Consider the following 27,713-nt stretch of genomic DNA (forward strand, 5'->3'; position numbering starts at 1 on the left):
GGAAAGCAGAGTGAATTCAAACAGAGTACAGTCTCGAATCTATCAGCGTTGAGCATCACAGACACTTTCAGTGATTTCGGTCCATCTTTTCTTAGCCTGTTCACCAGGAATGCAGTCAATTTTAACACAACAGGCAAGAAATTGTTAGCCTTTTAAATAGACTAGCTATTGCCAGAACAATTTTACAAACAACAAGCCCGTGCCACAGAAACAGCCAAATCACATCCACATGTACGAATGCTTTCTCCTCTGATACTACATTTTTTATTTAGGGCTCCATCCAGCAAAAGACTGAATGCTGGCCCCAGCCCAGCAACCTACTTAGACACGTGCTTTTAACTTCAGTGCAACCAATGGCATTAGGCTTGTGCTCTGGTCGAGAATGTGTTTAAATGTTGTATTGGATCTGACCCAGAATCTACATGGGGCTGAGTATGCAGCACTCCACATATGTCTTCTCTCAAGTTTTAGCCTCTCTAACATGTCTGCAGTCATGGAGAAGCATGTACTCTTTGTTTCTTCTCACAGAAGTGTTGTGTATTTTACATTTGCAATCTGGAAGGGGGAGCTTGGCAACCTGGCCAAAGTTATACAAGAGAGCAAAGACCTGAACCCAGCAGCTCCAAACATCACAGCTTGCCTCAGAGCCTACAAAAAAAAAAACCCAGCAACTACTTGCATGTTCCTTTCAGAATGGGAAAATTGGTTTTACAAGGGGAAAAGAAGGAGGCAAAGCAATTTTTCATTTAATCTTTGCCTTCTTTGAATATCTGACCTAAGTGTTAGCGATATAAGCTATGCCAGTCAACATAGTATCTATTTCCTCTAATCATCAGACTCTGATCCTTGAAGGAGCTAAGCTTCTGCAACTTCTCAACTTCTTGAAAATTTCCAGCAGAAACTATAGACTGTATAATGGTATTTACCAAATGGGTGCAGCTGCAAAACTGGATAAGGAACAACTTCAGTTTGTTTATATTTTACTTTTTCCCCCTCAAATTTATCATCATTAGCTGAAAGCAGTATTTTGAAAGAACATTAAACAATGTCATAAAGTGCTATGAAATGTTTCAATTGTTTTCCTTGGAATCATGGATTAATTCTGAAGAACAGTAAACCAAGGACATTAGGAGGATACAAATAGCTCCAGTAAGAGTAAGAGTAATAAATCTGGAACATCTCTGTGTTCCAACGTTTTAAGGTTCAATACACATCAGCAAAATAATATATGGTTCACAAACTTGAGCAAAGTACACAATCCATAACAATCCATTTGAAAACCAATAGCCATTTTGCTTTGTGCTTTGATATAAACAAGACTGTATAACGCAAGAGGCAAAAAGGATGCTTGCTGTGTCCTGTAAAAGTTTTATTAAAAACTAGTGCTCTTGGGTTTGAGTCCCTTATTCTTGACATACATCTGTTCCTCCCTTTAGGGCTAACCAACAGGCATGCTCTCTCTAAGCATATTTGAACACAATATATCCAAAAGTTGCCTGCTCATGCAGAACAAGAATTTTAGCAACACCTCATTATTGCTGAACCATGGAGATCACCAAGAGAAGCAGAACTGGCTGCCCTGGGGTGACACAGTGCAAATGCAGTGCGGCAAACGCCCCTTGCTCATACCTTCTTGGAGGAGGTTCTGGAAATGATGACTTCAAGCTTGAGTTAAAACTACTGGCAAGAGTCTATATTTTTTTATCAGAAACATCTATCTAGAAGGCTGGTATTTGGAAAATATCACAAAAGAAACTATTTTTCTCTCCAAGTCTGTCAGAAAAGAAGATTTTACAAGTAAATGTCGCAACAGCAGATTAAAACTTGATCTCGTAACTTAGCTCACATGTCTGGTAATGATGAGAACTGCAGATCACACCAAAAGCAATCTTCCAATTTTGTTTATAATTAATGCTAATCTGTTTAGATTGTAATTAACATGGACTATTTAGACTGAAATCTCTTCAGGGCAATGTCTTTCTCATTGTGCAAACTTACAGCATTATTTAAATGTTTATTAATAAAATAGTAATCACATTAGCTACCTTTTAAATTCTATCTAATTTTAACAGTGCTCAGTTAAGCTTCTCTGTGTTTATATGACATCTTTCCCGTAGCTTACCAAGACTTGTACAATTGTCAACAGACAACAAAACCTTGCTGATTTTTTTATTTTTTTATTTTTTTGCCAGAGTACAGTTATGGATTATGAAAGACTTGTCACTGGTTCCACTTTCAGCAGGCAGCCTATTCTAGTTCATGTCTGAGCCAGCAACCAGCCAGAAGGAGCATCTGTCCTCACAGGCACTTACGGTATATGAGGCTCCCAAGGCTTCCTACAGGAGCCTTCCTATAGCAGACAAGGTCTGAAAGAGTGGAGGAATACTCCAGTCTATTATATTGCTCCAGCTTTAATACTTGATATATCAACATGTAAACTTCCACAGTAGTTACCACACGTTTATGCCTAGAAACAAGATACAGTTTTGGAAATGCTTTGTTTGATTAATAAAAAAAATAAGAAACACATATGCAAACAGCATTCCATTGTTCCATGCTCTTGGATGTTGCTGTGACAGCTTTGAATTTGTTTACATGCACACCTGTATGTTTTTTTTCCCTAGGACACATATACCAATCTGTGGCTAGAAAGGCTGATCAGTTTTGCAAAGTGACCAAAGCTTTAGTGGGAACTGCAGCCCACAAGCCCAAATATATGGAGCCCAGATATTTATTTACATATATTTATATATTTAAATATACTTGCCCAGAGAGGTTGTGGATGCCCTGCCCCTGGAGGTGTTCAAGGCCAGGTTGGATGGGGTCCTGGGCAGCCTGGTCTAGTATTAAATGTGGAGGTTGGTGGCCCTGCCTGCATCAGGGGGGTTGATGCTTCATGATCCTTGAGTTCCCTTCCAACCAGAGCCATTCTGTGAAGATATCTGCAGCTGCCTTAGGGTTCAGGGACTCAACGCAGCTTCTCCTACAGCCGCCAGTTTAGCAAATGCTCTCCTGTGTGTGTTTAGACAGAGAAATTCATTCATATGGTCTGAGACTGATTTTGGCACTTGGTATCAAGAATTGGTAGATCTGCTCCAGCTCCATGAGAGCTCATAGATAAATTCCCAGCTTGCTTCAAATGATTTATATTAAGAGAAAGCATAAAAGAAAACAGGGATCTGTTAACTTGTGGATGCCAATATCTGTCAAGAAATCTATCATCTTGATAATCGAATGCTCACAGAAATATGGAGTGCTGAGGGATACTGCTTTTATTTAATTAACTTTTATGAAAGTAAGCATTTTAAAACAAATCATTAGAACATCTCAAAAGCTGCAGAGGGAAATTAAAATACACCATAACATATGCTGGAGTTATTGATTTTACGGGACACCGATGTAAACTAATTCATTTAGCAGCTTACTGGAGTAGGAAGCAACCTGAGCTGAACTGAGCTGCACAGCAGGACACTGACAGCAGCAAAGAACAGAGCCTGCCTCCATGCCAGCTTGTAGCCAACTTGTGCTCAACTCAAGTCATGTGTGAACTGAAACAGAATGCAGGTCAAGTTCATCCTTTGCTATGTGCCAGTAACAGGAGGAACACCTTCTGTGACCATCCACCAAAGACTGCACCTTTTTGCTGTACCTAGGCAGAGCTGACAGCTCTCCTAAATGTACTGTGAGCCTCCCGCTTTTGGTTCTTGCTACTCTTCAAAAAAACCTGCTAGAAGAGTTTGTGGGAAACAAAGCTTCACTGTGGACCTGAAGAGCTTTTCCTGCAATGCCATAAGGAGGAAAAGTCCATAGATGCCATAAGATTTGCTTGCTTTCTTCTGTACCTGCTAGTTCTATTTCTATGCCTCTTACAGTCCTTATTATAGGAAGAAGTGTCATTTGGCAATCTTTTGGCAGGGATTAACTTTTACTTGTATCACAGACGACTGAAAACTCAGACAATCCCAGAGCAGGCTATGCTAGAAACTAAAATCAGGAATGTAATCCTGCTGAAGCCAGGCAGTTTCACTTGCTAGACCTAAATTTCAATCCAGCAGAACTCTTTTCTTGCCTACACAACCCTTTAGAAAAAAATAGTGCCTAATCAAGCATTTCTGAAAACCTTTGCAAAAGCGTGGTTTTCATGCTTTTGCAAAGATCTGATTCCATGGTAAGATTTCTGGTTTACAGTTTGAAGATGTTGAGGTTTGCTCCAGACCGCATTGTTGCAGCTCAGACCTTACAGCTATTTCAGTTCAGAGTGACATTGCAGGTTACTACTGGGTCTCATGGGACAGCTTCTGTAAGAATTTCCCTGCAGTCCCTTCTGCATCATCCTCCAAATATGACCAGTAAATGTGAATGGAAAAAAAAGAAAAACATGTACTTGGGCACCAATTCTACCATACAAATCACATAACAAGTGTTTGAAATTTTTAATTAAAAAGTTACTAAGTTCAGAAGCAAGCATAAATCTCACAATAATATTGATTTTACTCTAGTAGTTTTACAGTTCCACTTTAACTAGATTGAATTCAACCTTTCAGAAGATTTTATGACAGACTTAAAGGGTGTCAGAGCTCAGGAACAATTACAGGGCCACTGATGTCTTTCCAGAAAGGTCAGGCCCTAACTTCATGCAATCATAAAATCACAGTATCATAGAAAAATAGAGTGGTTCGGGTTGTAAGAGACATTAAATACCATCCAATTCCAAGCCATTTCCAGGTGCTGATTACCCCCCACCACCTCAGGCTGCCCAGGGCCCCATCCAGCCTGGCCGTGAGCAGCTCCAGGGATGAGGCAACCACAGCTTCTCTGGGCAGCGGTGCCACGGCCTCACCATTGTCTGAGTAAAGAATTTCTTCCTGACATCTAATCAGCATCTTCCCTCTTTCAGTTTAAAACTATTCTTCCTTGTCCTATCACTATCTAATGATGTGAAAAGTCGCTCTCACTCCTGTTTATAAACTCCCTTTAGATACTGGAACATTGTAATGAAGTTTCCCTGGATCCTTCTCCAGTCTGAACAGGCCCAGTTCCCTCAACTTTTCTTCACAGAAGGGGTGCTCCATCCCTCTGATTATCTTTGTGGCCCTCCTCGGGACCCGCTCCAACAGCTTCACTCCATGATGCCCCATTCTCCTGCAGGTAGCCGTGATCTCAGTTTCCCTGGATGTCCAAATGTCAATAGTGAGCTTTAAATTTACATATCCTCGGTACAGATTTGCCCAGTGCTCTAAAAGATGTCACTCAATCTATAAATACTCTGTAATTAATTTCACTGTGTTAACACAAAACCTAACCTCAAATCTTACCTCACCAGTTATCCATGTCACGTAATTACCCAGTTGCACTCAGAATGATACTTAAAGCATCAGACTGGACAAATCTCTTACTGCTTTCAGGCAATGACCTTCCCTTGCGGTAGCACCATGTCAGTCACAAATTCACATAAGGAACGGAGACAATTACTTTATATATGGCTGAGTTCTTATTCAAATAGACTGTTTTCCAAAGCATTCTCTGCAGCAGCGTTACCAAATGCTGTAGGGCAAATTCAGACTCCTCCAACAATGAGAAGGAATGGAGATGAAAACTTTAAATGCATCTTCTTCAGCTCAATGGGATTCAGTCAGATCCTGAGTCTTACTCTTCCCACGCCTTACATCTAAGCCATTGCTCTGTGCTTTGCTGGGCATAAAGAATATGAAACATGAAGAGTAATTTGGGATCTATTTCTTTCAAATAAAATAGAAGCTATTACTGAATTCCCTTGAAGGCTTGAAGAAAAGGACTAGAAAAATTAAAAGGCTGAACATAATTAATGAATACTCATTTAGAATTGGCTATCGTGCAACATCTTGGAAGCTAAATGTACAGCTGAAAAGGGTATGTTATAAGCAGAAAATGGGCTCTGGTGTGAGCTCCGTGTGCACTGTGTCAAGCTGGGGGGAAGGATAGAGCTGTTGCTACAGGGATGTCCCTTCAAGTGTGGAGTGATGACACCTGCCAAAAGCCCCCTGAGCAGTAAGGTCAGCTGCAGTAAGAATAACATGTTAAAGCACATGGTTTGATTCCAGTTGTGCCCATCTGCATAAATCTTATTAATTTGCTCCAGTAGAGTCTCTCTGCATTTAAACACGTATTAGCAAAATCACAACCTTGCACTGAAAATTCAAGCAGACCACAGCTGGAAGTAAATGCAAAATCTTGCAAGCAGAGAACATAAAGTAAGTCATTAATTGTAAGGGAAAACACGACAAATGATTTTAAATTAAATAATATTTGCATGATTTTAATTAGCAAGGATAATGCTTATTTTATTTATATAGAAGTAAATTTCTGGATACATAAATTCCAACCTACATAGTTCAGTTGCCATAACAACTTGATACATTTATTCTCTTGTGTCATTTTGTATTGCATGAGAGCAGCTTTTTTTTTTTTTTAACAACAACAGCAAAAAAACAAAAAAACAAAAAAACAAAAAAAAACCCACACAATTGCTTTGGTTGCTCCAGTTAGCAGTGCAGCATAGCAGAGCCTCCAATTGCCCATTCACTTTCCCAACTCTGTACCCCCTCAAATGGACACATTTCAATTAAATTGCAATTAATTAACTGCTGATGTTGCATTTCTAGCTGGTTCCCTGTAACAACCATAATGAGAGTGACTTCATTAATTAATAAAAAGTGGAAGAAAAAAATGTTATCAGGAGTTGAAAACATGGATTCTCCAAGGGGGAATCATTCTTGACCAAACTGGTAGCCTTCTGTGGTGTCATGACCAGATGGGCAGATGAGGAGAGAGCAGTGGGTGTTGTCTACCTTGATTTCAGCAAGGCTTTTGATACTCTCTTCCATAGTATCTTTGTGGGTAAGCTTAGGTACGACATAGAAGAGCAGACAGTGAAGTGGATTGAGAACTGACTGCCTGGCAGAGCTCAGAGGTTTGTGATCAGTGGCACAGTGTTGGAGGCCTGTTGTTAATGGTATTCCCCAGGGTTCAGTCTTGTTCAACATCTTTACCAATGACCTGGATGAAAGGGTAGAATGCACCCCTAGCAAGTGTGCTGATGATACACAGCTGGGAGGAGCAGCTGTCACACCTGAAGGCTGTGCTGCCATTCAAGAAGACCTGGAAATATTGGAGAGTTCAGCAGGGAGAAACATGATGAGGTTCAGCAAGAGAAAATGTAGAGTCTTGCATGTGGGGAGGAATAAACATCAGTATAAATTAGAGGCTGACCTGCTGAAAAGAAGCCCTGTGGGGAAAGACCTGGTTGTCCTGGTGGACAACAGGTTGACCATGAGCCAGCAATGTGCTTTTGTAGCCAAGAACGCCAATGGTGTCCTCGGGTGCATTAAAAAAAAACATGGCCAGCAGGTTGAGGGAGGTGATCCTCCCCCTCAATTCAGCCCTGGTGAGGCCAAATCTGAAGTACTGTGTTCAGTTCTGGACTCCTCATGTCAAGACAAGGAACTGCTGTAGAGAGTCACCCAGGACAGGGCAACAAAGATTATTAGGGACCTGAAGCATCTCCGGTAGAGACTTGGTCCTCTCCAACCTGGAGAAGACTGAGGGGGGATTTTATTAACGTTTACAAATATTGGAAACATGGGAGTCAAAAGGATGAGGCCAGGCTCTTTTCAGTGACAGAACAAAGAGCAATGGGCACAAACTGGAACACAGGAAGTTCCATGTGAACATAAAGAAGAAATTTACTTTGTGTGTGACTGGAACAGGTTGCCCAGAGAGGTTGTGGAGTCTCCTCTGCAGATATACAAAATTGGCCTGGATACTTTCCTGTGTAACCTACTCTAGGGAGCCTGCTTTAGCACTGAGATTGGGCAAACTCATCTCCAGGGGTCCCTTCCATTCACTACAATTCTGTGATTCTGTGATTATACTGCAAGACGAGGAACTGACTGGCAATCATTGGTCCATATAGCTAGCATGGGGTGACCTCAGGTTAGAAATAATGGGGTACTTATGAATTTAAGATGTGCTAGGGATCTTGTGGATAGCCTTAGCCTTTGAGGGAAACACTTCATTTAGTGCTAACTTTGATAGCCTCTCCTTCAGCCAAGTGAGCCATGGCAATTTCTTTCAGAGGACTGTCTCCCTCTGAGTTCACAGGAGAAGCAAGAGTGTGTGTACAAGTTACCACACAATTTTCAAGCTTCAGCACAACATTTTTGCTATGACTGGCAGCTTCTCTCTTTTTGGTTTGAAGAGGGTTTTTAAACTAGGTCATACAATTCCTCCTTATAAAAAGTATGCATATTATGTTAGAGTGAGAATAATATACGAGGGTGACTCTGAAAGTAATACCTCCTATTGTATTATGTTGGCCCACAATGTCAGAGGCGGATGTTGGTGGGATGGCAGTAGAAGTTGAACCTTCCCACCAATATTCCATTACGTTTTGTTACCGTGTGACAGATGGCAGCAGAGGGGCAGTCTGACAAAATAGCATCTGACATGGAAGTGTATGAAACAAAGGTATGTGATTGAATCCCTCCTTGCGGAAAAATGACACCCACTGACATTCATCAATGCTTGCTGAAGGTTTATGGAGACCAAACAGTGGATGTGAACACAATGAGGTGGTGCATTTCAGCAATGACAACAACAACAGTGGGTCACCTCTGCTGGTGGCAATTTTTACAAGCATGGCACACAGGCTCTTGTTCTTGCTGGCAAAAAAGCACAGATAGTGGTGGTGACTGTTGAAAAACAAAGCTTTTGTAGATGAGAATATGCTTCATCAAACAGTGTTATCATGCTCTTTGTATCTGTTGAAGTTTCTGTGTAAATTAATAGGAGGCATTCTGTTTGAAGCAACCTACGTGCGTACGTATATGTATATACATATACAAATGTATGTATAATACAGTTAGAACAACCTCAAAAAAAGAGGAACACTCAATAAGGCTGGACGCTGCATGATGGCCTTGTAGGAAATATGTTTAAACAGAGAGTTGCTCAGATAATGTGACTGAGTTCTGCTTTATCTCATAATGCATTGCAGTTCCACAGCAGATGCAAGAATAGAAACCAGTCTCCACTCTCCTACACTGGCCCACACAGTTTCTTTGTACTTACACACACATTCAGAGAAATTACAGAGGAGAAAACTACTCACGTTTCACTTGAGATGAACTGAAAATCTTTATGTTTTTTATTTTTCTTGCCAGAAATTTAAGTCACTCTACTTAATTGCCATAATAAAACCAATCCCATTTCAAAAACAGGACTGATCTGTCACAAAGTGATACTTAGGGAGACTAAAGGTATTTTACACTAATGCAAGGATATAAAGCCAGTATTAAGGACAAGGAGGAAGAAATAACCACAAAATCAAAACCCAGGAGAATACTGTAATGACTTTTCCTTCTTGACAGTTTTGCTGGAAGCATCCTAAACCTTAGTATAAAGAGTATTTGTTTTGGCCAGAGCCATAGGGAGGGGAAGTAAGCAGTGACTGTCTTTATGCTGGCAGGCTGCCTTGCCAAGTCATGGCTCTGCTGAGCTGCACAATCATATATACTCATGCTGACATGCAAAAAATACATACTGCAACTAAACAAAACCTTCGGCAAAACACAGTGCCACTTCTCTTAATTCAGCACGTCTCCTACAGAGCATTCCAAAATGCTTTGCACATAGATATATAAGAATGGAAGAGGACTTAAAAAGTAAGTTAAGTGGAATGACTCAGGTCATTAAACTGCAGAATATGTCATCATGCTCCACAAGTGATGATAAACAGAAGAGAATGCAAAGTGAAAGGGAAAACAAATATCCCATAGATGCTTTGCAGAATGCTGGGTCTCCATGGAGGTGCTGAACAATTTGTTTTGTGACCACAGTCACGAGTTAAATACTAGATAAGGATCTATCACTGTCTAGTGAAGAGATGGCATAAACCTGTGCTTTCATATGGGGACTCCAAGAATTACTTATGCTAGCCACTGAGAAAGATTATCACAAAGTTATAGACCATGAAGGGTTCTCAGCTTCTGTGAGCTTGTGGCTGTAGAAGTGTAGATGTATAAGGGCAACTGTAACTGCACTAAATAAACAACACTGGCAACTGCATCATGAGACCAGGAGCAAATACCTCCCATAGCAGGCTGAGCCAAGGGTGACAAGGGGGAAGTTTCTGAATCCGTTTAACGCTCCTGCAATATATACTACCATATATCATCTATGTTGTTCTTGCATGTCTCCCTTGAGATTCTACAGGGACAAGAAACTCTCCACAGTTGCCAGAGAAAGCTAATTTTTCTCTAATTGAGAAACAGTGCTCTTGTCACAACACACTGACACCATGGTCCAGATAACACTAGTAGAAGGGGAGCCTAAATGACACAACAAATTCAGTCCCATAAGAACTATATATGACACTGCAACACTTCACACTAAAGCTGTGTGTAGACGCATGCATTTGAAATGTGTCTAGGCAGCCTAGATGTGTCTTTCTCTTCCTTGCTGGGCTGTGTGTGCCATCAAGTTGACTGACTCAGGTGTAGGTGTACATATGTACATTCCCTCAGCAAATTTGCTGACGACACCAAGCTGAGTGGTGCGGTTGACACGAAGGAAGGAAGGGATGCCATTCAGAGGGACCTTGACAGACTTGAAAGGTGGGCCCAGGTGAACCTAACGAGGTTCAACACGGCAAAGTGCAGGGTTTTGCACTTGGGCTGGAGGAACCCCAGGCATCTATACAGACTGGAAGGAGCAGTCCTTGAGAGCAGCTCTGCAGAGAAGGACCTGGGGGTCCTGATGGATGACAAACTTGACATAAGCCAGCAGTGTGCTCTTGCAGCTCAGAAAGCAAATGGTATCCACATCATGAGAGATGCAACCAGCAGGGACCGGGAGCTGATTGTCCCTCCCTACTCTGCTCTTGTGAGGCCCCATATGGAGTACTGTGTCCAGGTATGGAACCCCCAGTACAAGAAAGACAGAGAGCTGTCGGAGAGGGTCCAGAGGAGGGTCACAAAGATGATCAGGAGGCTGGAGCACCTCCCCTACGAGGACAGGCTGAGGGAGCTGGGCTTATTCAGCCTGGAGAAGAGAAGGCTGCGGGGTGACCTCATTGTAGCCTTTCAGTACCTGAAGGGAGCCTATAAACAGGAAGAGAGTAAACTCTTTGAAAGGGTAGATAGCAGCAGGACAAGGGGGAACGGTTTTAAGTTGAAAGAGGGAAGATTTAGGTGGGATGTTAGGGGGAAGTTCTTTACCAGGAGAGTGGTGAGGTGCTGGAATGGGCTGCCCAGAGAGGTTGTGGATGCCCCGTCCCTGGAGGTGTTCAAGGCCAGGTTGGATGAGACCCTGGGCAACCTGGTCTAGTAAATGTGGAGGTTGGTGACCCTGCCTGGCAGGGGGGTTGGAGATTCATGATCCTTGAGGTCCCTTCCAACCCAGGCCATTCTGTGATTCTGTGATATGGGTTAGAGGAATGCTGGATGAAAAGTTTGTTTGAAAACATTTTCAGTGCTGATGAACGTTTGCTTGAAATATCCTCAATCATCTTTATATTCTACTTAAATTCTGAGGAACAAAAAGACCTTTTTTTGAGAAAAGAAAATAGTAGGGATCATGCAGGGAAGCAGTATGAGGCCCTTCTGAAGGAACACAGAGATAATAGCAGGAACCGCACCTCTGCAACCCCAGTTCTCATTAGCAGAGGCTCCAATTCTGGCTCTGGTTGTATTCTGAAGCCTTGGAGAAACACTGATGGTTGTTAGTGCCAACAGCACACAACTCTGCTATTCTTTGTATATACATACTATTCTTTGTAACTATTGTGTTGCTAGCACAAGGCCAGCTTTGCATTTCACTAGCTTGTAACCAAAGCTGAAGTTAGGCAAAGCCTACTTCTTGATAGCTGCTTGTGCAGCACTGAGTAAAACAGGGTTCATAAGAGGTGCTCCAAGGAGTCACATTCAGTTCTAGTATCGCACTCTTCAAAGCTACTGGTAAAAACATATTTTCCACTATTAAGACAAATAGCTGCAATCCGTGATGTCATTCCACAGTTTGGAAACATCACACTGTCTGTTTTCTTGTGGTGTGGTGAACTAGGAACTTTCCTTCATATATTTGTGACCAGCAATCTGGTCACAATTCATAAAGACAATGCAAGCCTTCACCACTGTTTGGCTGGGCTGCAACAAAACACCATTAAGCTGGGATTGAAGTCTCTTGTTTTTCCAAGTTCACTGCAGTTTGAACACTAAGCTTCAGCCCTCCTTTCTGCTCAGCACATAGCAAGGGTGTCAATCAGCCCTCCCCTTCCTGTGATGGCTGTCACAGAACAGAGCATCAATACAAGGAGTTTTTGATCCTGGTCCAGGGGTCACCATACACTGAGTCTGAAGAGCAATATATGAATTCTAATTCTCAAAAGTATCAGAAATATTCAGTGTGAGCACAGACGTGCATCAGGCACATTGTCTAAGTGAGAATGAAAGCAAGGAAGCCAACTAAGGAATAAAGAGATACTGAGTTAAGAAACAGAATTAAGAAGTACAAATGTAACTGCAGAAAATTGGCTGTTTCAAGCAACAGCACACTCAGCATCCTTCATACTGAAAGAGACATTTACAAGTTTTCTGCTGACCTAGCAAAAATACAACTGGGTGCCCCGGGAGCATTTACTGTCAAAAAAGTACAGGATATCTCAAAAAAAAAAAAAAAAAAAAAAAAAAATACTGATTACATAAGTGGAGGAGTGGAGGCATATATATTTCACGAATCTTCCTACTCCTTAGGAAGAGACAAAGCTGTTTTGTTACCTCTGTTTTTCTACAAAGTACCACGACACCACAAAATGTGTGAGAAGACACCAGTCTGATGTAAGGGATGACCTGAAAGCACTCAGCAGGTCCTTTCAGTCCTTCTCCTTGGAATTAGCAAATTGTATAACACAGAGCAAACTTATTTTAGTAGCTCATCAAAACAATAATAATTAATGGTGGCCACTGCTGTTTCTACAGAGTTTCAAAAGCCCTACTCAAGAAGAGGGATTTCAGATCCACTGTAGGTGTTGCTCCTGATTTAATCTTTTTTAGCTTGTACAGCTGTTGTCTCAGAATGTTTTAAGGCAGATGACTATCTGAAAGTGCTGAGCTACAAGCAAAAAATAAAAGTGCAGTCACATGGCACAGTGTTTCAGAAATTCATGTAGGCTCCTCTACACTTGTGAAAAGGGCTGGAGAACTTGGAGAACCTGGAAAACCTTCATAAGTTTGGTTTTTCTTTTCAGCAAATAAACTTTATGCAGCTGCAACAATGGTCTGAACACTAGCAGGATAATAAATATCCTTCGTTGAAGTGGTGGATCCCCATCCTTGGAGATGCTCAAGTTGAGGCTGGATGGTGCTCTGAGCACCTTGATCAAGCTGTAGGTGTCCCTGTTAATTGCAGGGCAGTTGGACCAGATGACCTCTAAAGGTCTCTTCCAACTCAGATGATTCTGTGATTCTATGACACAGTATAAAGGCTGAACTGACCAAAAAGCAGGAAGATATTATCAGCCGAGCAGAGGCTGGACTGCTGAAATCATTCACACAGAAGTGTTAGAGTGCTAGGGAGTTCATCTTTTTTTTTTTTTTTTTTTTTTTTTTGTCAACATAATTATATAGATCTATGCAGGTTGATGAAAGGATGAGCTTTATCAAAACTGATATTAGGATATTCAGAATTTATATTCACAACTCAGCTGTAAAACCAGTTTTCTGGGGTCTGGGAATCAGCCCCTCACACATGGGTGAGGCTGCAGATATTTCAGCCACAGTGCCATTCCTTTATGCTAGTACACAGCACCAAATTACTCATTTCACTATAAGATGACAGAAGTTGAAGAAGCACAAGCAAACCTTCTCCTTCTGATCAGAAGAAGGAGAATGTCAAAAAAAAAGTCATGATTGTTATGGCAGCAACCACTTATCCTATGGGACAAAAACAGTACGAACAATGAAATTATACAGTCTTGCAGCTCTTTCTGAAGAGTTCCTGTGCTATGGAGATATTCCTCAGTTTCATAAAAGTTCCGTGATGTTCCAGGATAGTTTCTTATTGAAAAAGACATGAAAAGATAAGGAAAAGGGGTGGAGGTAAATAACAAAAAGAAGATACAAGACATGTAGAATTGATACAGGCAATGGCATGCCCTTGAAGTAAGACAAATAGAGTGGTTTTTATATGGAAATGTGGAAGTCAACAGAGGCTTCCAACAGCAAGAAAAACACTGTTACATAAATAAGCTGAAGTGGTGATCTCCATTCAAGGCTGTTTGGCTGAGTATATGGACTGCATAGGAGAAAGAAACATGCTCCTAAAGGCTCTTTTTAGGAAGGAGGAGAATGGCTAAGAGTGAAACCCATGTCTTCTCAGAACAGAAAGATCTACAAAAAAGCTTTATTCACGATCCACCTAAATCCTATGATAGAAAATAAGCAGTAGCCTCTTGTTTCTGTCCTCTAAACTGGGGGCGCTTTTCACCATAACCTGTAACAGCTCGGTTGTTAAATGGTCAAATAAATAAAATGTACAAGCTGAAAATGCACAAAGTCTTGTGGTTCTTTGTCATGTCACTTGTAACTGCATTATACACATAAAGTATGAAGAAAAAATGAAATTTTTGAGTTGACAGTTTTGCTTTCATTTCCTAGTTTGTTGCCTTTGGGATTGTATTTATTGTTTGTGAAAACCTGCAAGTACCTGTCCCAGTTTATAAAAATCTAAACAAAGCAGGAAGGATATTTTCTCTTACATATATATTTACCTTACCAAGCAGAGATATATGAACCTATCCAAGAAATCACTCTCAGGGTGATCTTTATATGATTCAGAAGTCTTGGGGTAATATTTTTCTTTATTCTTGGGAATTATTGAAGAAACATTTTAATAAAGAAGTATTGGTAGACAGCAGAAATATATAACGGTCTCTTAAACCTCTCTATAGAGACCCATGTCCTTTGCACATGGAGGGCAGTGAATTCTCTGGCTTAGCAGCTCAGATTGGTGAATGATCAGAATTAATAAACGTGTAAGTAAGACAAATTGCTCTGAAATATTTTTAGAGAGAAACTTAACTAGTGTAGAGTCATCCCTGAATATCAATTTTACAGAACTCTTAACAATTTTACAGGGCAAAGAACTACATTTTTAAGAGTTGATGTATTTGTTTTCGCAAGTGGTAAAAATACAACTTCCCAGAATCTTACTAAAAACATTGAATTATATCACATATACATTGGAAGAGCTGCTAGCTTATGGTAGAATCCTGCTGGGATATTCCAATATTTTTAACTAAGTAGTTTTTTCAGAATATTACTCTAGTACAACAACAGGCCTCATTACAACATAACCCATCTTGAAAAAGAAGATGAATATGGCAAAATTATGAGTGCTTTATACTAGATAATACTTTCATATATAAGCTATGGTATCTACCATTTTTTACCTTGATACCCAAAGTGGAATTTACTCGATAGCCTGACCTCAGTACTTATCACACTGGAGACTCACTGCTTAATTAAAAGTGGTTAATATTGAGCCATATTTTCACTGGGGAAAATTAGTGCTTCTAGTCCCTAGCAGATGTTCTGGCCTTCTCCCAGCCCTTTGCAGATGTAACCACAAATCCCAGATCAGAAAACTGTATAGAGGTTGTTTGATAGGCATATTATAAACAAGTGAGAAAAAGATAAACGTTATGGTGGATGTGGTTCTTTCGTCACTGCTCATCTAGCTTAGTGTGCTTGATGCCAAGATCCCGGTTCTGCTCTCCCTCCCACTAATTCCAGTAGGAAACAATTGTCAAACTGAATAAAACTTCCCTGTCAGAAAGGACCTATCAGACCACTGAGTCTTCTAAAATCTCATGCAAGGCAAACTAATGTTTCAGTGGTGTTAAAATAATAAGCAAGGGCAACAAAAGAAAGGCTTTGTTTATGATCATGTCTAACTTTTCAAGCACAAGTTGATGGCAAAAGGAGAAGGATGTCAGTCTCAGGGACAAACAACAGGGGACAGAATTTTTCTCTCTAGGGAATGACACAACATACTACATTGGGCTTATGTGGATGATTTTGGTAGTGGAGGGCTGCAGGGATGCCCTCTGTGAGCAGAGCCCAAAAGCTGTTTTATATCAAATTAGAGAGGTAGAAGAGGGTGGGTTGGGGAAAAGCGTTTTTAGTCTGCTTTTAATTCTCACTGCTCTATTCTGTTAGTACTCGGCAATATATTGCATTAATCTCCCTTATGTTGAGTCTGTTTGTCCTGTGACAGTAACTGGTATGCGATTTTTCCATGTTTATCTCAACCCAGGAGCCTTTTCTTCATCGTATTTTCTTCCCCTATCCCATCAAGGAGAGGGAGTGAGAGAACATCGTGGTGGTGCTGAGCTGCCCATCATTGATAAACCAGGAAAAAAAAGAACTGAAAAGACAACTAATATCATTTAGTCCAACTGTCAACTCTTTCCCACCATGCCCACTAAACCATGTCTTTCAATGCCACATCTCCACATTTCTTGAACACTTCCAGGGACAGTGACTCCATCACATCATTGGGCAGCCTGTGCCAATGCCCAACATGCATGTAGCTATACTCTCAGCATCAGTTCCTCATCAAAAAACTCTCCTTCTATAGAAGTTTGATATAAAGAGGAGATAATCCCATGCTTTGGAGCATTTCTATCCCACAAGATGACATTGTTCTGCATCCATATAACTTCTTGGTTTGAAATGAAAATACTAACTGACCACATTAGAACACACTCAGAAGCAAGTCTAATATGACATTTAACAGACGTGCTGGCACTCATGCTATTGACAAGCTACAGAACAAATAACAAATTTATAAATAGAGACTCAGCATGGATATCCAGTGTGGGCAAGACATTTAGCTGTAGCTACTTATAAATAACATTTTAGTAACACAGTGACTTTGCAGTTACCCATTTTTAAACATTATAAAACCACTTGAAAAGGCAAGTGTATAAAATAATCTCTGCAAATGAAGCATACCTTCCTATTAATGCACAGAAAATAAAATTGCCAAATTATTTTCTAAAAATATCCCCATGAAGTCAAGGTCCAGCATTGTTTTAACAGTCATCTAGTTATGGGTGTTACATATTCTTGGGCGCAAAAGTGACATAAAGCAGCAATGTATGAACCAAGATGTCACCACTACCATACCCTATAAAAAGACTTCTGTCTTCTTGAAGGAGAACTCAGTGCCAAACAGAATTGGTTATGGTACAAAATCCACCCACAGAAATAAATTGCATTTGATCAGATAAATGTATGCTGTAGAAACTAAATCTAGAGAAAAAACTCACATAAAATTGAATGTTTTGAACCCTTTTAATGAAACATTATTGTTGATCATACCTAATGACTTTTGCATATTAAATATCACTTAAATGGAATCAGATTTGGCTCTCGGGAGTAAACCAAGCCATATCATTTATAGCTTTGTTAACTGGATGCAGCTTAATTCAAGATGCACCCAGTTAACGAGGAAAGAAAACAAACCAAAATCCAAAGAGACTGATTTTTTATATGCATATATAGAAGGGTCTTGTACCTTCAAGTGTTTTAGACAAGCTGCTAGTGTGAAACAGATTAATGGTTTGATAATTGCACCGTGGAGAAGATTTTTAAGTAAGGACTTTACTGCTGGAACTTTTAACGAGCTGACTTAAAGGACAGAGAAGTAATTATGATGTTTATAAAAGCTGAGTATAAGCATAGCAGGCATTCCTGAAAGCAAGCAAAAATAGGAGGATTCATTTTGCATGCTGCATTTGACTGTCTCTGCAAAACAAGCTATGAAACATAAGAAATGCATGGAACAAGAGGAATTAAGTGGGGAGCTGGAATCTTTGTAGACTGTTTGAAGCGATGATATCACACTGAGCTGAATGTAGATTGTGCATATGAAATCAGTGTGCAATGATCAAACTTGCAGAGAAATTGCAAATGATTCTCGTTCAATAAGCTGAAAGTATCTGCACCATATGCCCTAGAAGAACACAGTCTTTCCATGCCACGGTACAGGGACAAGCAAACCTTCACCTGTCAGATTTATAAGTGAGACTGACAGCCAACTGTTCTTCTCCTTTACCTCCATTTTCCTCCAGAATAAAGGTCAAAATACTGCTGACCAGAAATAAGTAGCAGTGGACATCAAGCTAACAAGAACAGAGGTTAAAACAAGGCTAAATTTATGTCTTATAATGAGCCTCTGGAGCTGGGCACAAGCCTGTAGCTTCAAGCACTGCTACTATTGTCATAGAGCAATTCAATTTTTGTTTTACCAGATGGATACCTCCATCTAGGTACTTTTATGTTCTCCATTACTGCATTTTCTGAGCATCTCACAGTTTTAATTGCATCTATCTACACAGTTTTTAAGGGAGAAGCATCTTTTATCCAGTGACTGTTCAACACCATGCAGTGTTCTGAGAGGGAAGAAGTCTTTTTCCAAGGAAAGTGACCATTTGCTAAACAGATTAGCCAAGCTCAGCCCTATATACCCACTCTCAGACACCGGGAACCAGCTGATCTCAGCTGCACAGTTGCAAAGCTTTGACAGCAGAAGCAAGCACCTTTCCCCAGCCTTGTCTGTAAGTGGGTAGGGTGAAAGCACTCTTTTGATAAGTGGAAGACCTCAGCTTAAACCATATCCAGCTGAATCACTACCTCACACTTCCTAGGGGAGAAAATAAATCATCCCTTTCACCAATGGGAACAGTTTAAGAGTTCTAATTTCAAGAACACACTTTCAAGCTGTGAAAGCTGGTCTTACAACAGTGGTACAATGAAGTAATGAAGCTCTTTGCCAGCAATCAAACTGCAAACAAACCCTGTCTTCATGATTTCCAGCAGCAGATTGGGCACATCCCCAATCAGCATGCTAGCTGCAGTGAATACTGTGCTGAATGTTTATAAAATAAGGTAATGCTGAGTTTCCTAGCACTGAATGCTTTCTGTGCTTCTAGTCCAAACAAATTAAGATTAGATTTGCAAAATGGCTAAAGCACCCATTATACATGCTTGCCCTTTTCTTACTCCTCCCTGAGCATCTGCTCTAGGCTTCCACTACACGGACAATGTAATATTCACTTGGTTTAAGCCAATACAGGCCATTGTACATTTTATTACTGTGACTTGAAATGACTCAGCTTAAAACTGGTTGAGATCCTCAGACCTCTGGATACACGTTATCTTCTTCATGTCAGCTCTCCACAGCCATCTTCTCAAGGTAGCTACTTGGCATTTGGTTGTTTCCTAAAGATGCATGTCTGAAGCATATCAATCAGGTCAGTGCCTGAGCACTATCAGCATCCACAGACTGCATGTTGCTGGCATACCTCCTCAATTAGGTGATCTCAGAACACACTTTGTCTGCTATGTGCCATCAACCCTTTAGCTGAATGCGGCATCCTGCTTGTTCTAGTATTCCCCTAAAAAAGTTTAAGAGGAATGAACACAAAGCTCCTGTACTAGTGCCCTATGCACTACAGATTTGAGTTAGGTATCTTACTATATTCTGTTATTCTTATGCAGATTTGAATATAATTATGGTAGTGAAGGGATGAGAGAAAAACAGGGAGAAGGGCTCTGAATCTAACTCTCTTCAGAACTGATGGTGGGGCACCTGCTGAGGATGCAGGATTCCACCCTTGGGTTTGCCAAGAAAACATAATAAGTTATACATAAACACTAATCAGAGCAAATACAAAGAAAAGTCTTCACAGCAAATCAATTTAACCTCAAAGCTATAGAGTCACATGTCAGTATTATGCCCCAATAAAGTGAATTATTCCACACCAATTGGAAACACTGCAACAAGAAAAAGCAAAATCATATCTGCTGGTGTAATGCTTAGTGCACTGTTACGGATGGCAAAAGAATCATTACTCGCTCCTCTCTGACTAAGAAGGGAATATGGATTTCCCACATCCTTGGAGAAGACCCCAAGTAAATAACTTCTTCATAAGGAAAGTTTTATCAGCAGTACTTTTACACACTGCAAACTAAGTCTTTCAGGACAGACTTTCTAGCAGTGAGGGAATAAATTACCTGGAACAGCTGGGGGCTCTCCATGGGAGGTTTTAAAGAACAAGTAAGACAAAAATGTCAGGAACTGTTCAATTACAGTTGATCTGTCCTACAGTAAAAGAATGGACAGCACGATTTTTCAAGGCCTTCTTCAGATCTATATTCTGGAGTTCCTATACCACAGATAACTTCTTGAGCTTTTTTATTTATTTCCTGGCATGAACGTTCTCTTCTTGCTGTATGTGTATATGAAAGATATAAGAGCCTTCAAATGTAGAGCCCAGTAAACATTTTACTGAATGGTGAACTTGCCCCAAAACAGTTTCACTGGTTCTAAAACTGTCTACTAATTAAAGTTGATTTTATCAACTTTCAATTACTGAAGAAAAAACAACAGGGATAGATACACACACACATACACACACACACAAAACAAACAGTCATATATATCCTTCTTCCTTTCTTATTCCCTAGCACCCACGCACTGAAATTATTTTGATCTATGGTATTTACATCCTTGCCAGATACATTACAACATATATTTAATCTCTATACTGGGAGAAATGCAAAAATAATATGATGGTAGGAAATATTGCATCTGGAAACTCTGATGCCATCTATCATTCTAATATATAACAAAGAACTTAGTGGTAAAGTATAAATCAAAGGTGTTGTTTAAATACATATCAGAACATTTAATGATTTCATGAGGACCAGGAGCTCCTTCAGGGTCAATACCTGAACAGTACAGAGTTTAACAGGAACAGGCAAATGAAGAAAGCAGAGAGAACAAAAAAAAGCAGTAGTAATTAACACTGGATCCCAGCGTGCTTTGTTAGAGCACTAAAAACAGTGGCACTATGTGGTATCGTTCACGTTAATCTGGATGAAACTGGTTCTGGTATATATGGTGAACTAATACATTTCCCTGAGTTCTCAATATTCTTTTTCAAAATCACTGTCCCAGAGTTAGGGAGATGTCTGTCCTCTGAGGCACCCTCTGAGAATGACAGGAGTTTATAGGATGGATAGTGACCCTTTCATTAACTAACAAAGAACCAGTCTCAATAAGCTGTAAGGTCAAGCATCGGTTTAGTGAAGACCACTATGGTGACCACAGGTGACAGGAGAGAAGGTTTGGAGACTGGCCATCACTGTAAAACCAAGGCAAATCTGCACAGTGTGGCAAATAGCAAATCTAAAAAGTTTTCTGTTATCTAAAAGTCAACACTGGGAAAAGTAAATATATCAATGCAAAGGAGGAATCACTGGATACCTGGCCTGGACAGTGGAAGCTGGTTGCCTTTTTTAACCAACAATTAAGGTAGGAACATAAGTACAGGGAAAAAAAAAAAAGTACCAATTTGTATGGAAAATTAACAAGGAAGGTTTCAGTTGGAAGTAAGGCATGAAAAGAGCCTGGCCTCTGGACTGAATGAAAATTATTGGGAATTTATTGCAAAGGAACACTGTATGAAATGAGGAAGGTTTTTTTCTTATCATAGAATCATAGAATCATAAAATCATAGAATGGCCTGGGTTGAAAAGGACCTCAAAGATCATCAGGATTCAACCCCCCAGCCATGGGTAGGGTCGCCAACCACTAGACCAGGCTGCCCAGAGACACATCCAGCCTGGATCACATTTGGGGCATGTAGAGGATAGCAAATAGGAAAGTACAAAACCATCAGTTTCTGTAAGGAATTGACCATGAATAAGAATTTATGCCATAAATTATCCAGCTACATTTTCATAAGGAAATTCTCATGGAAAGCAACATACTGTCTGGGATTTATACAGCAGCCATATTCAGCATGTGCTAATCAGTTCTGATTTGAAACTGCTCATAGTACACTGTGCTGTGAAATGGAAAAAACAAAAGCCTACACTTGTACTCCGTTTTGTCTGCAACTAATCTCTTAAAGCATATATAGGTATACTTTTCAAAGGGACTAAAGTCTTCATGCTCTCATTACACAGTTTACAGGTAGACTACAAATTTAAAAATGAGGGTACCCTGAACACTCTGACTGCCAGCCTCCTAGCTTGAAATGGTTATTCTAGTTTCAAAACAATAGTTTTCTATTGTTTGAAGGAACTGAGTTTATTTAGCTTGGATAAGAGAAGGCTCTGGGGAGACCTCATTGTGGCCTTCCAATACTTGAAGGGAGCATATAAACAGGTGGGGGGAACAGCTGTTTACCAGGGTGGATAGTGATAGGACAAAGGGGGAATGGTCTGAAACTGAGATAGGGGAGGTTTAGGTTAGATATTAGGAGGAAGTTTTTCACACAGAGGGTGGTGACACACTGGAACAGGTTGCCCAAGGAAGTTGTGGATGCCCCATCCCTGGAGGCATTCAAGGCCAGGCTGGATGTGGCTCTGGACAGCCTGGTCTGGTGGTTGGCGACCCTGCACATAGCAGGGGGGTTGAAACTTGATGATCATTGTGGTCCTTTTCAACCGGGCCATTCTAGGATTCTATGATTCTACAATTCTATGATCATTTTCATTAAGTTAGCAAAGTTTGGAGTTAGTCCAATATATTCTTTTAATATTAGCATAGCATTTGGAGCTTAAACTGGAGCTTAAAAACGGAGCCTTGGATAAAAGCAGGAACTCACTTCTCAGACAGCAATGAAGTTGTGGAAGTTGTGGTTGAGATTCAAGCACTTTGACTGTAATAAAAAGAGAGTATTTCTTCCACCGTCTTTTTCAGATACTTCAAGAGATTATGTGTTGAAATACTACAGCACCTTTTTAAAATGTGCAGCTTTGCGGGGGAAAAGAAAGACAAAGATCAGCTAGTTGTGTCTTCAGACTGTGACTCAAATGTTAAATCATTCATGGGATATACCCTACATTAATGTTAAGACTCATTTGTTCTAATTTCACTCAAAATCTGAATGCTTGCTCTCATTAACTCTGAAAGCTTCTCTAGCTAACTAATTTTTACAATACATTTCTTCATTTCTTCAGAGAGTTTTGTTCTAGCTCCCTGCAATTCTGATTTGTCTTTTTAAAGAGTTAGATATAATGTGTCATGTAGAATTACATTTTTTTTTTCCTGAATTTTACACTTTTTTAAATGAGGTAAGCTCTTTTAAATAAATAGTGATACTTTTGGAAAGTGCTGTGGACAGCTATTAAAATTCTTCTTCATATCAAAAATGGAAATTTTTATAAATTTCCCTTATCTTTTATTCTGGCGTGGAGGTTTTGCTGTTCATGCCCACTCTTATTTCTGTCTTGCTATTTAAGAACAGAATAATCTATCGCTTGGTTTTCTGCTGTTTTTGGCAGGTTGAGGGAGGGTTGTTTGTTATTTGAGGATGAGAAGGATTGGTTGGTTGGTTGGTTGTTGAAGTACAAACGTGGCCAGATAATTAATTCAGATTGCTAATTCAGTTAATAATCTTGAGATAGGAAGAGGCAGATTAGAGCCAGTGGTGATGAAGGGGTTCCTGCCTTTGGCATGGGGGTTGGAACTTGATGATCCTTGAGGTCTCTTCCAACCCAAGCCATTCCATGATTCTAAGAAAGGTTTTGGATCCTTTCACTGACTACAGAAGAAAACCGAAGTTGTATATCCTGCTTCTGTCTATCTATTTCTCACACAGAAGTGATTTTGGCTGACATCTACGTGCACTTGACCTACACAAAAGTACAGTCTAATGTCAGTCCCACACACATGAAAAGTCCTATTACAATTTTTACACAGGGTACAATCACTAGAATATTAATAATCTCAACTGTAAGTAGCAAGTAATGGAGATTTATTCTCTTTTGAGGGTAATCACACACACCAAGTATCACGTAAAATACACCAAGGATGAGAAAAGAAGGTTTTTTTCTTCTTCTTTGACAGATGGCAATTGGAAGGATGAAGGAGATATTCAAAGTCAGAGAGATAACGCAATACATCTTCTATATCTTCAACTAATTCCTTAATTGAGGCTGTTCTTTCAACCTTAAGTCATTGCCTGGCATTAGCCAGGCTTGAAACATCTCACACATTATACATATTTTCATACTTAATCTGCCCAGTTACCTCTTGGCTTTTCTGAAGATTTTCATGGCCTGTAGCAGAAGAAGTTGTCTTCTCCCATTTCTCTGCAACTTCTTTTGCTTCTTCTATCTTTTGCTCATAGCTTTTCTGGGAATTTAGCAGTGTCACTTCATAAAACTCTTGAATATCTGTTTGTAAAGAGAGAAAGTAAAAGGCATTATTTGATATGTTGGCAACGAATCCCTGGTGTTTATCTTTGACTGATATATATTTACATATTTTCTAAAGATACATCATGAAGATAAACGCATATAACACTTCTATCAGAGAGCACCACAAATTTGTTTTCTAAAATGTCAATGAGATTCTAGAGGCATATTCTCATTTTTAAAGAGGTTCTTTAAAATCATTTCAAAGAAGTAAAGGAATAATAATTATCAGGAAAGATTCAAGAAAGTTATTACATGTACCCCAAACTGTATAAGTAGAACAGATCCTAACAGAGATGTAAATAAATCACAGATCATTTTGATGAGTAAAGTAGAAATTTGCAGATGTAAACACCATAATAGAAACTCATCAGATACCTGCCCCAGACATCTGGGCTGCAGGTGCCTGTGGGACTTTTTTATTAAATAGGATACAGAACACTTTGTGGGTTAATCACTTCAATCGCTTCACTTCAGAAGAGGCTAGTTAATGTTGGACTTCAACCTAAAGTAAGTAACAAACCAGGTCTTTATATCCCTTTCACATGTTTCAGGGAGAAAGATTACATCTACCTGTTTACCCTCTGGGACCTCTAAGGTAGGAGTGGCTATAAAAACTACTATGCTTTTACTAAGTACCTCTCTCTAATGTCTGCTACTTAAGGTGTAAAGAATGTAGGAAGGCATAATTCTCAAGAAGCAATTGTCAGGGAAAGCAAAGGAGACAGAGAAACCATTCTGGTCTTTGGCAAAGAAATTAAAATTATTTCTGAGAATTTATATTCCATATTGCTAAGAGCATTTAATTTCACCATTAAAGTTAGGAGCTACTTTTAAATTAAAAAGCTATAGGGCAGTTGCAATGAGAGTGGGAGTTCCTCTGTTCTCACTGAGGGGCCTTATTACCACCATTCTGAATTTGTAAACCGATGTAATACATGTTTCATTTCCAGATCAATGTATATTACAACTGAACATAAAACACACCCGACTAATACATAATTATCTCTATAGGAATACTTTGCAGAAATAAACTAGAAATTGCCCTCTGGTAGCGCTATTCTGATGGCTTGGTCGCTGTTATCAGGGTATTAATTATGTTGATGGTAGTCAGTTAAGGAACAGCAGAAAAGTGCTTTCATTCTAACGTTAAAGACTATCTTGACCAAAAACGTTCATTAAAACTATTGTGAGAGCCATATTTGCATGTGTATGCATGTGTGCAAAATAAATATAAAAAGCTGTCTGTTAATAAAAGTCCTTATCTATTCCAAGAAGGTTGTGGGCTTTTTCCACTGGAAAACTTATCATTGGTGTGCAGAGAAGAGCATTTCAAGAGTACTTAGGCAGTTACAGAAGAAAGCACAAAGGATTCACTTGGTTGGTTGCTTTTAAATTCCATAAGCTACAATTGCTGTTTCTATTGAACAAGGGTAGTCAGTGACTTGCAGTCAATCAAAGTAAGCGTAAAATAGGATCTGTAATTTGCTCTGAGTAAAATCTGCTCTACCAAGTGATCTCCATTATGTCAGAGATACAATCAGCCTTAAGGAGGGAGAAGCAGCTGAATACTACTGAAGATGAAGAAAGAGGTGTAACAGAGGTGATAGGATCAAGCAGGCATAGAATCAAGTTTGGAGCAGAGGTTTTAAAAGGTGGGAGTGCGGTAACTGCAACATACAACAATCAAAAAACAGTCTATCTCATGGTGGGAACTTACAGAAAGATAATCAACAGAATTACACAACTCAAATCTCTGTCAAGTATTTTTTGGCACCATTTTCTCTCCCTTCTGTGAAAACAAGTTCAGGTTTCATTTAGAAATGGCAATATTACTAATGGTGAACTGAATAAGAACAAAACATCTCCCTTGTTTTGCTTCCAGAGGAGCAATTCTACCCTCTCTATTACTCCAAACATTTTGTCAAGCAGCAAATTCATGTTTGTTTAAAGTGTCTGTGAGTCTCATTTGTTCATTTGGTTCTTCAGTGTTGACTTAATTTAATAAACTCTTCTTCTTGTTGTACCCTTAACTTTGCCCAAATGTTTTTTTCAGTTTTGCTGCATAAATATAAATTGCTTAGAAAAAAATTATACATTCTAATATGAAGTAATCCTAAATATACAGTGATATATTTTATTTTGGATAATTCCACCCCTTGAAAGCAGGAAAACAAATTTTATCTACATCAGCATGTTAATATGTATGCATCACTATATAATTGTCCATGGACAAGTATAGAGTACATCAGTACGTCTGTGCTCTGCAACTGAATTCCAAGGACACCCTTCTCCTTCTCTTACATTCCTATGTAAGAATAAGCAAGATCTAACCCTTATAAGATATTCAAAGGAGCACTTTACTGCAGTTTAAAAAATACATATTAATCATTTAGGCTCCAATTTGAGTTGTGCTTACTCTTAACTCACTTTTTTTAAATGACAATAATTTGGAGAAGATTAATAATTGGAGAAGACACAATGACCTACTCAAATACAAGAGTGACCTTTCTTTCAGCCAGCAGCTACACAGAAAGAAATACATGTGATCAGACAAAGCTGACAGGCTGCCTAACCTGGGCCATTTCTTCATTTTAAGTGTTGGGTTCAGCAACCCTAAGACTATCATTCTAGTGCAGTTTCTGTTCCAATTTATATGCATCACAGTATCCATTCATTATAGCAAAAAGTTACCATTCCTGCAGCAAAGGTGCTAAACAATATAAAAAAGACAAAAATTTTGAATAGCCTAAACTAATTTCTGTCTTCTGTGTCTGGTTTTCACCAGCATTCTAATGAGAAAAAAAAATAGATAAAGCAATACAATTCCTCATTCATCTCTAAGCACTTCAGCACCAGAAAGATAGAAGTAAATTGAAGGAAATTCAGACAAAGACAGATGATTAAAGGTCTGAAGAAGACCAACTTTTAGAGAAAGATTAAAGAAAGAGAATAATAATAACACGCACTTTTATATTTCCACTCATTTCAAAGCAAAACAAACATGAAGGACCATATAACACTGCCTGATAAAATTGCCAAAGGAATCAAAGAGAAGCAGCCCAGCAGAGTTGACCTGTGGAGGCCCATAAATGAGTACAAATGCATCAACCACTTAGTGATCGATAATCTACTTGCAGTGTGTCTTCAGAATCACCAGAGGATTCAAAACAGTGCTATTTCTTTTTTATAAAAAATCCTCTTTGCAGAAGCAAGGAAGATTAGATGCAGCTGCCTGATTAGATATATTATTACATTATTATTAATCCATAACTATATACCAGAGGGTTCTGCTGCCATCCAGGGGGACATCAATAGGCTGGAGAAATGGGCTGATAACACTCCCAGGAAGTTCAGTGAGGAAAAGTGGAAGAATGAACACCAGGAAGCACTTCTGTG

General features: G+C 39.5%; 1 protein-coding gene across 12 annotated transcripts in view; it reads right to left on the bottom strand.

The window, feature by feature from the left end:
* DLG2 (discs large MAGUK scaffold protein 2) overlaps window positions 1–27,713 on the bottom strand; it is a 999,237-nt gene that overhangs the window by 854,388 nt on the left and 117,136 nt on the right. For all 12 annotated transcript variants that reach the window (XM_040647195.2, XM_040647185.2, XM_040647172.2 and 9 more), the window contains exon 4: window positions 24,148–24,293. In XM_040647195.2, the coding sequence (XP_040503129.1) occupies window positions 24,148–24,293 (146 nt within the window). The remainder of the gene's footprint in view (window positions 1–24,147; window positions 24,294–27,713) is intronic.

This window comes from Gallus gallus, chromosome 1 (assembly GCF_016699485.2).
Source record: "Gallus gallus isolate bGalGal1 chromosome 1, bGalGal1.mat.broiler.GRCg7b, whole genome shotgun sequence".
Taxonomy (NCBI): Eukaryota; Metazoa; Chordata; class Aves; order Galliformes; family Phasianidae; genus Gallus; species Gallus gallus.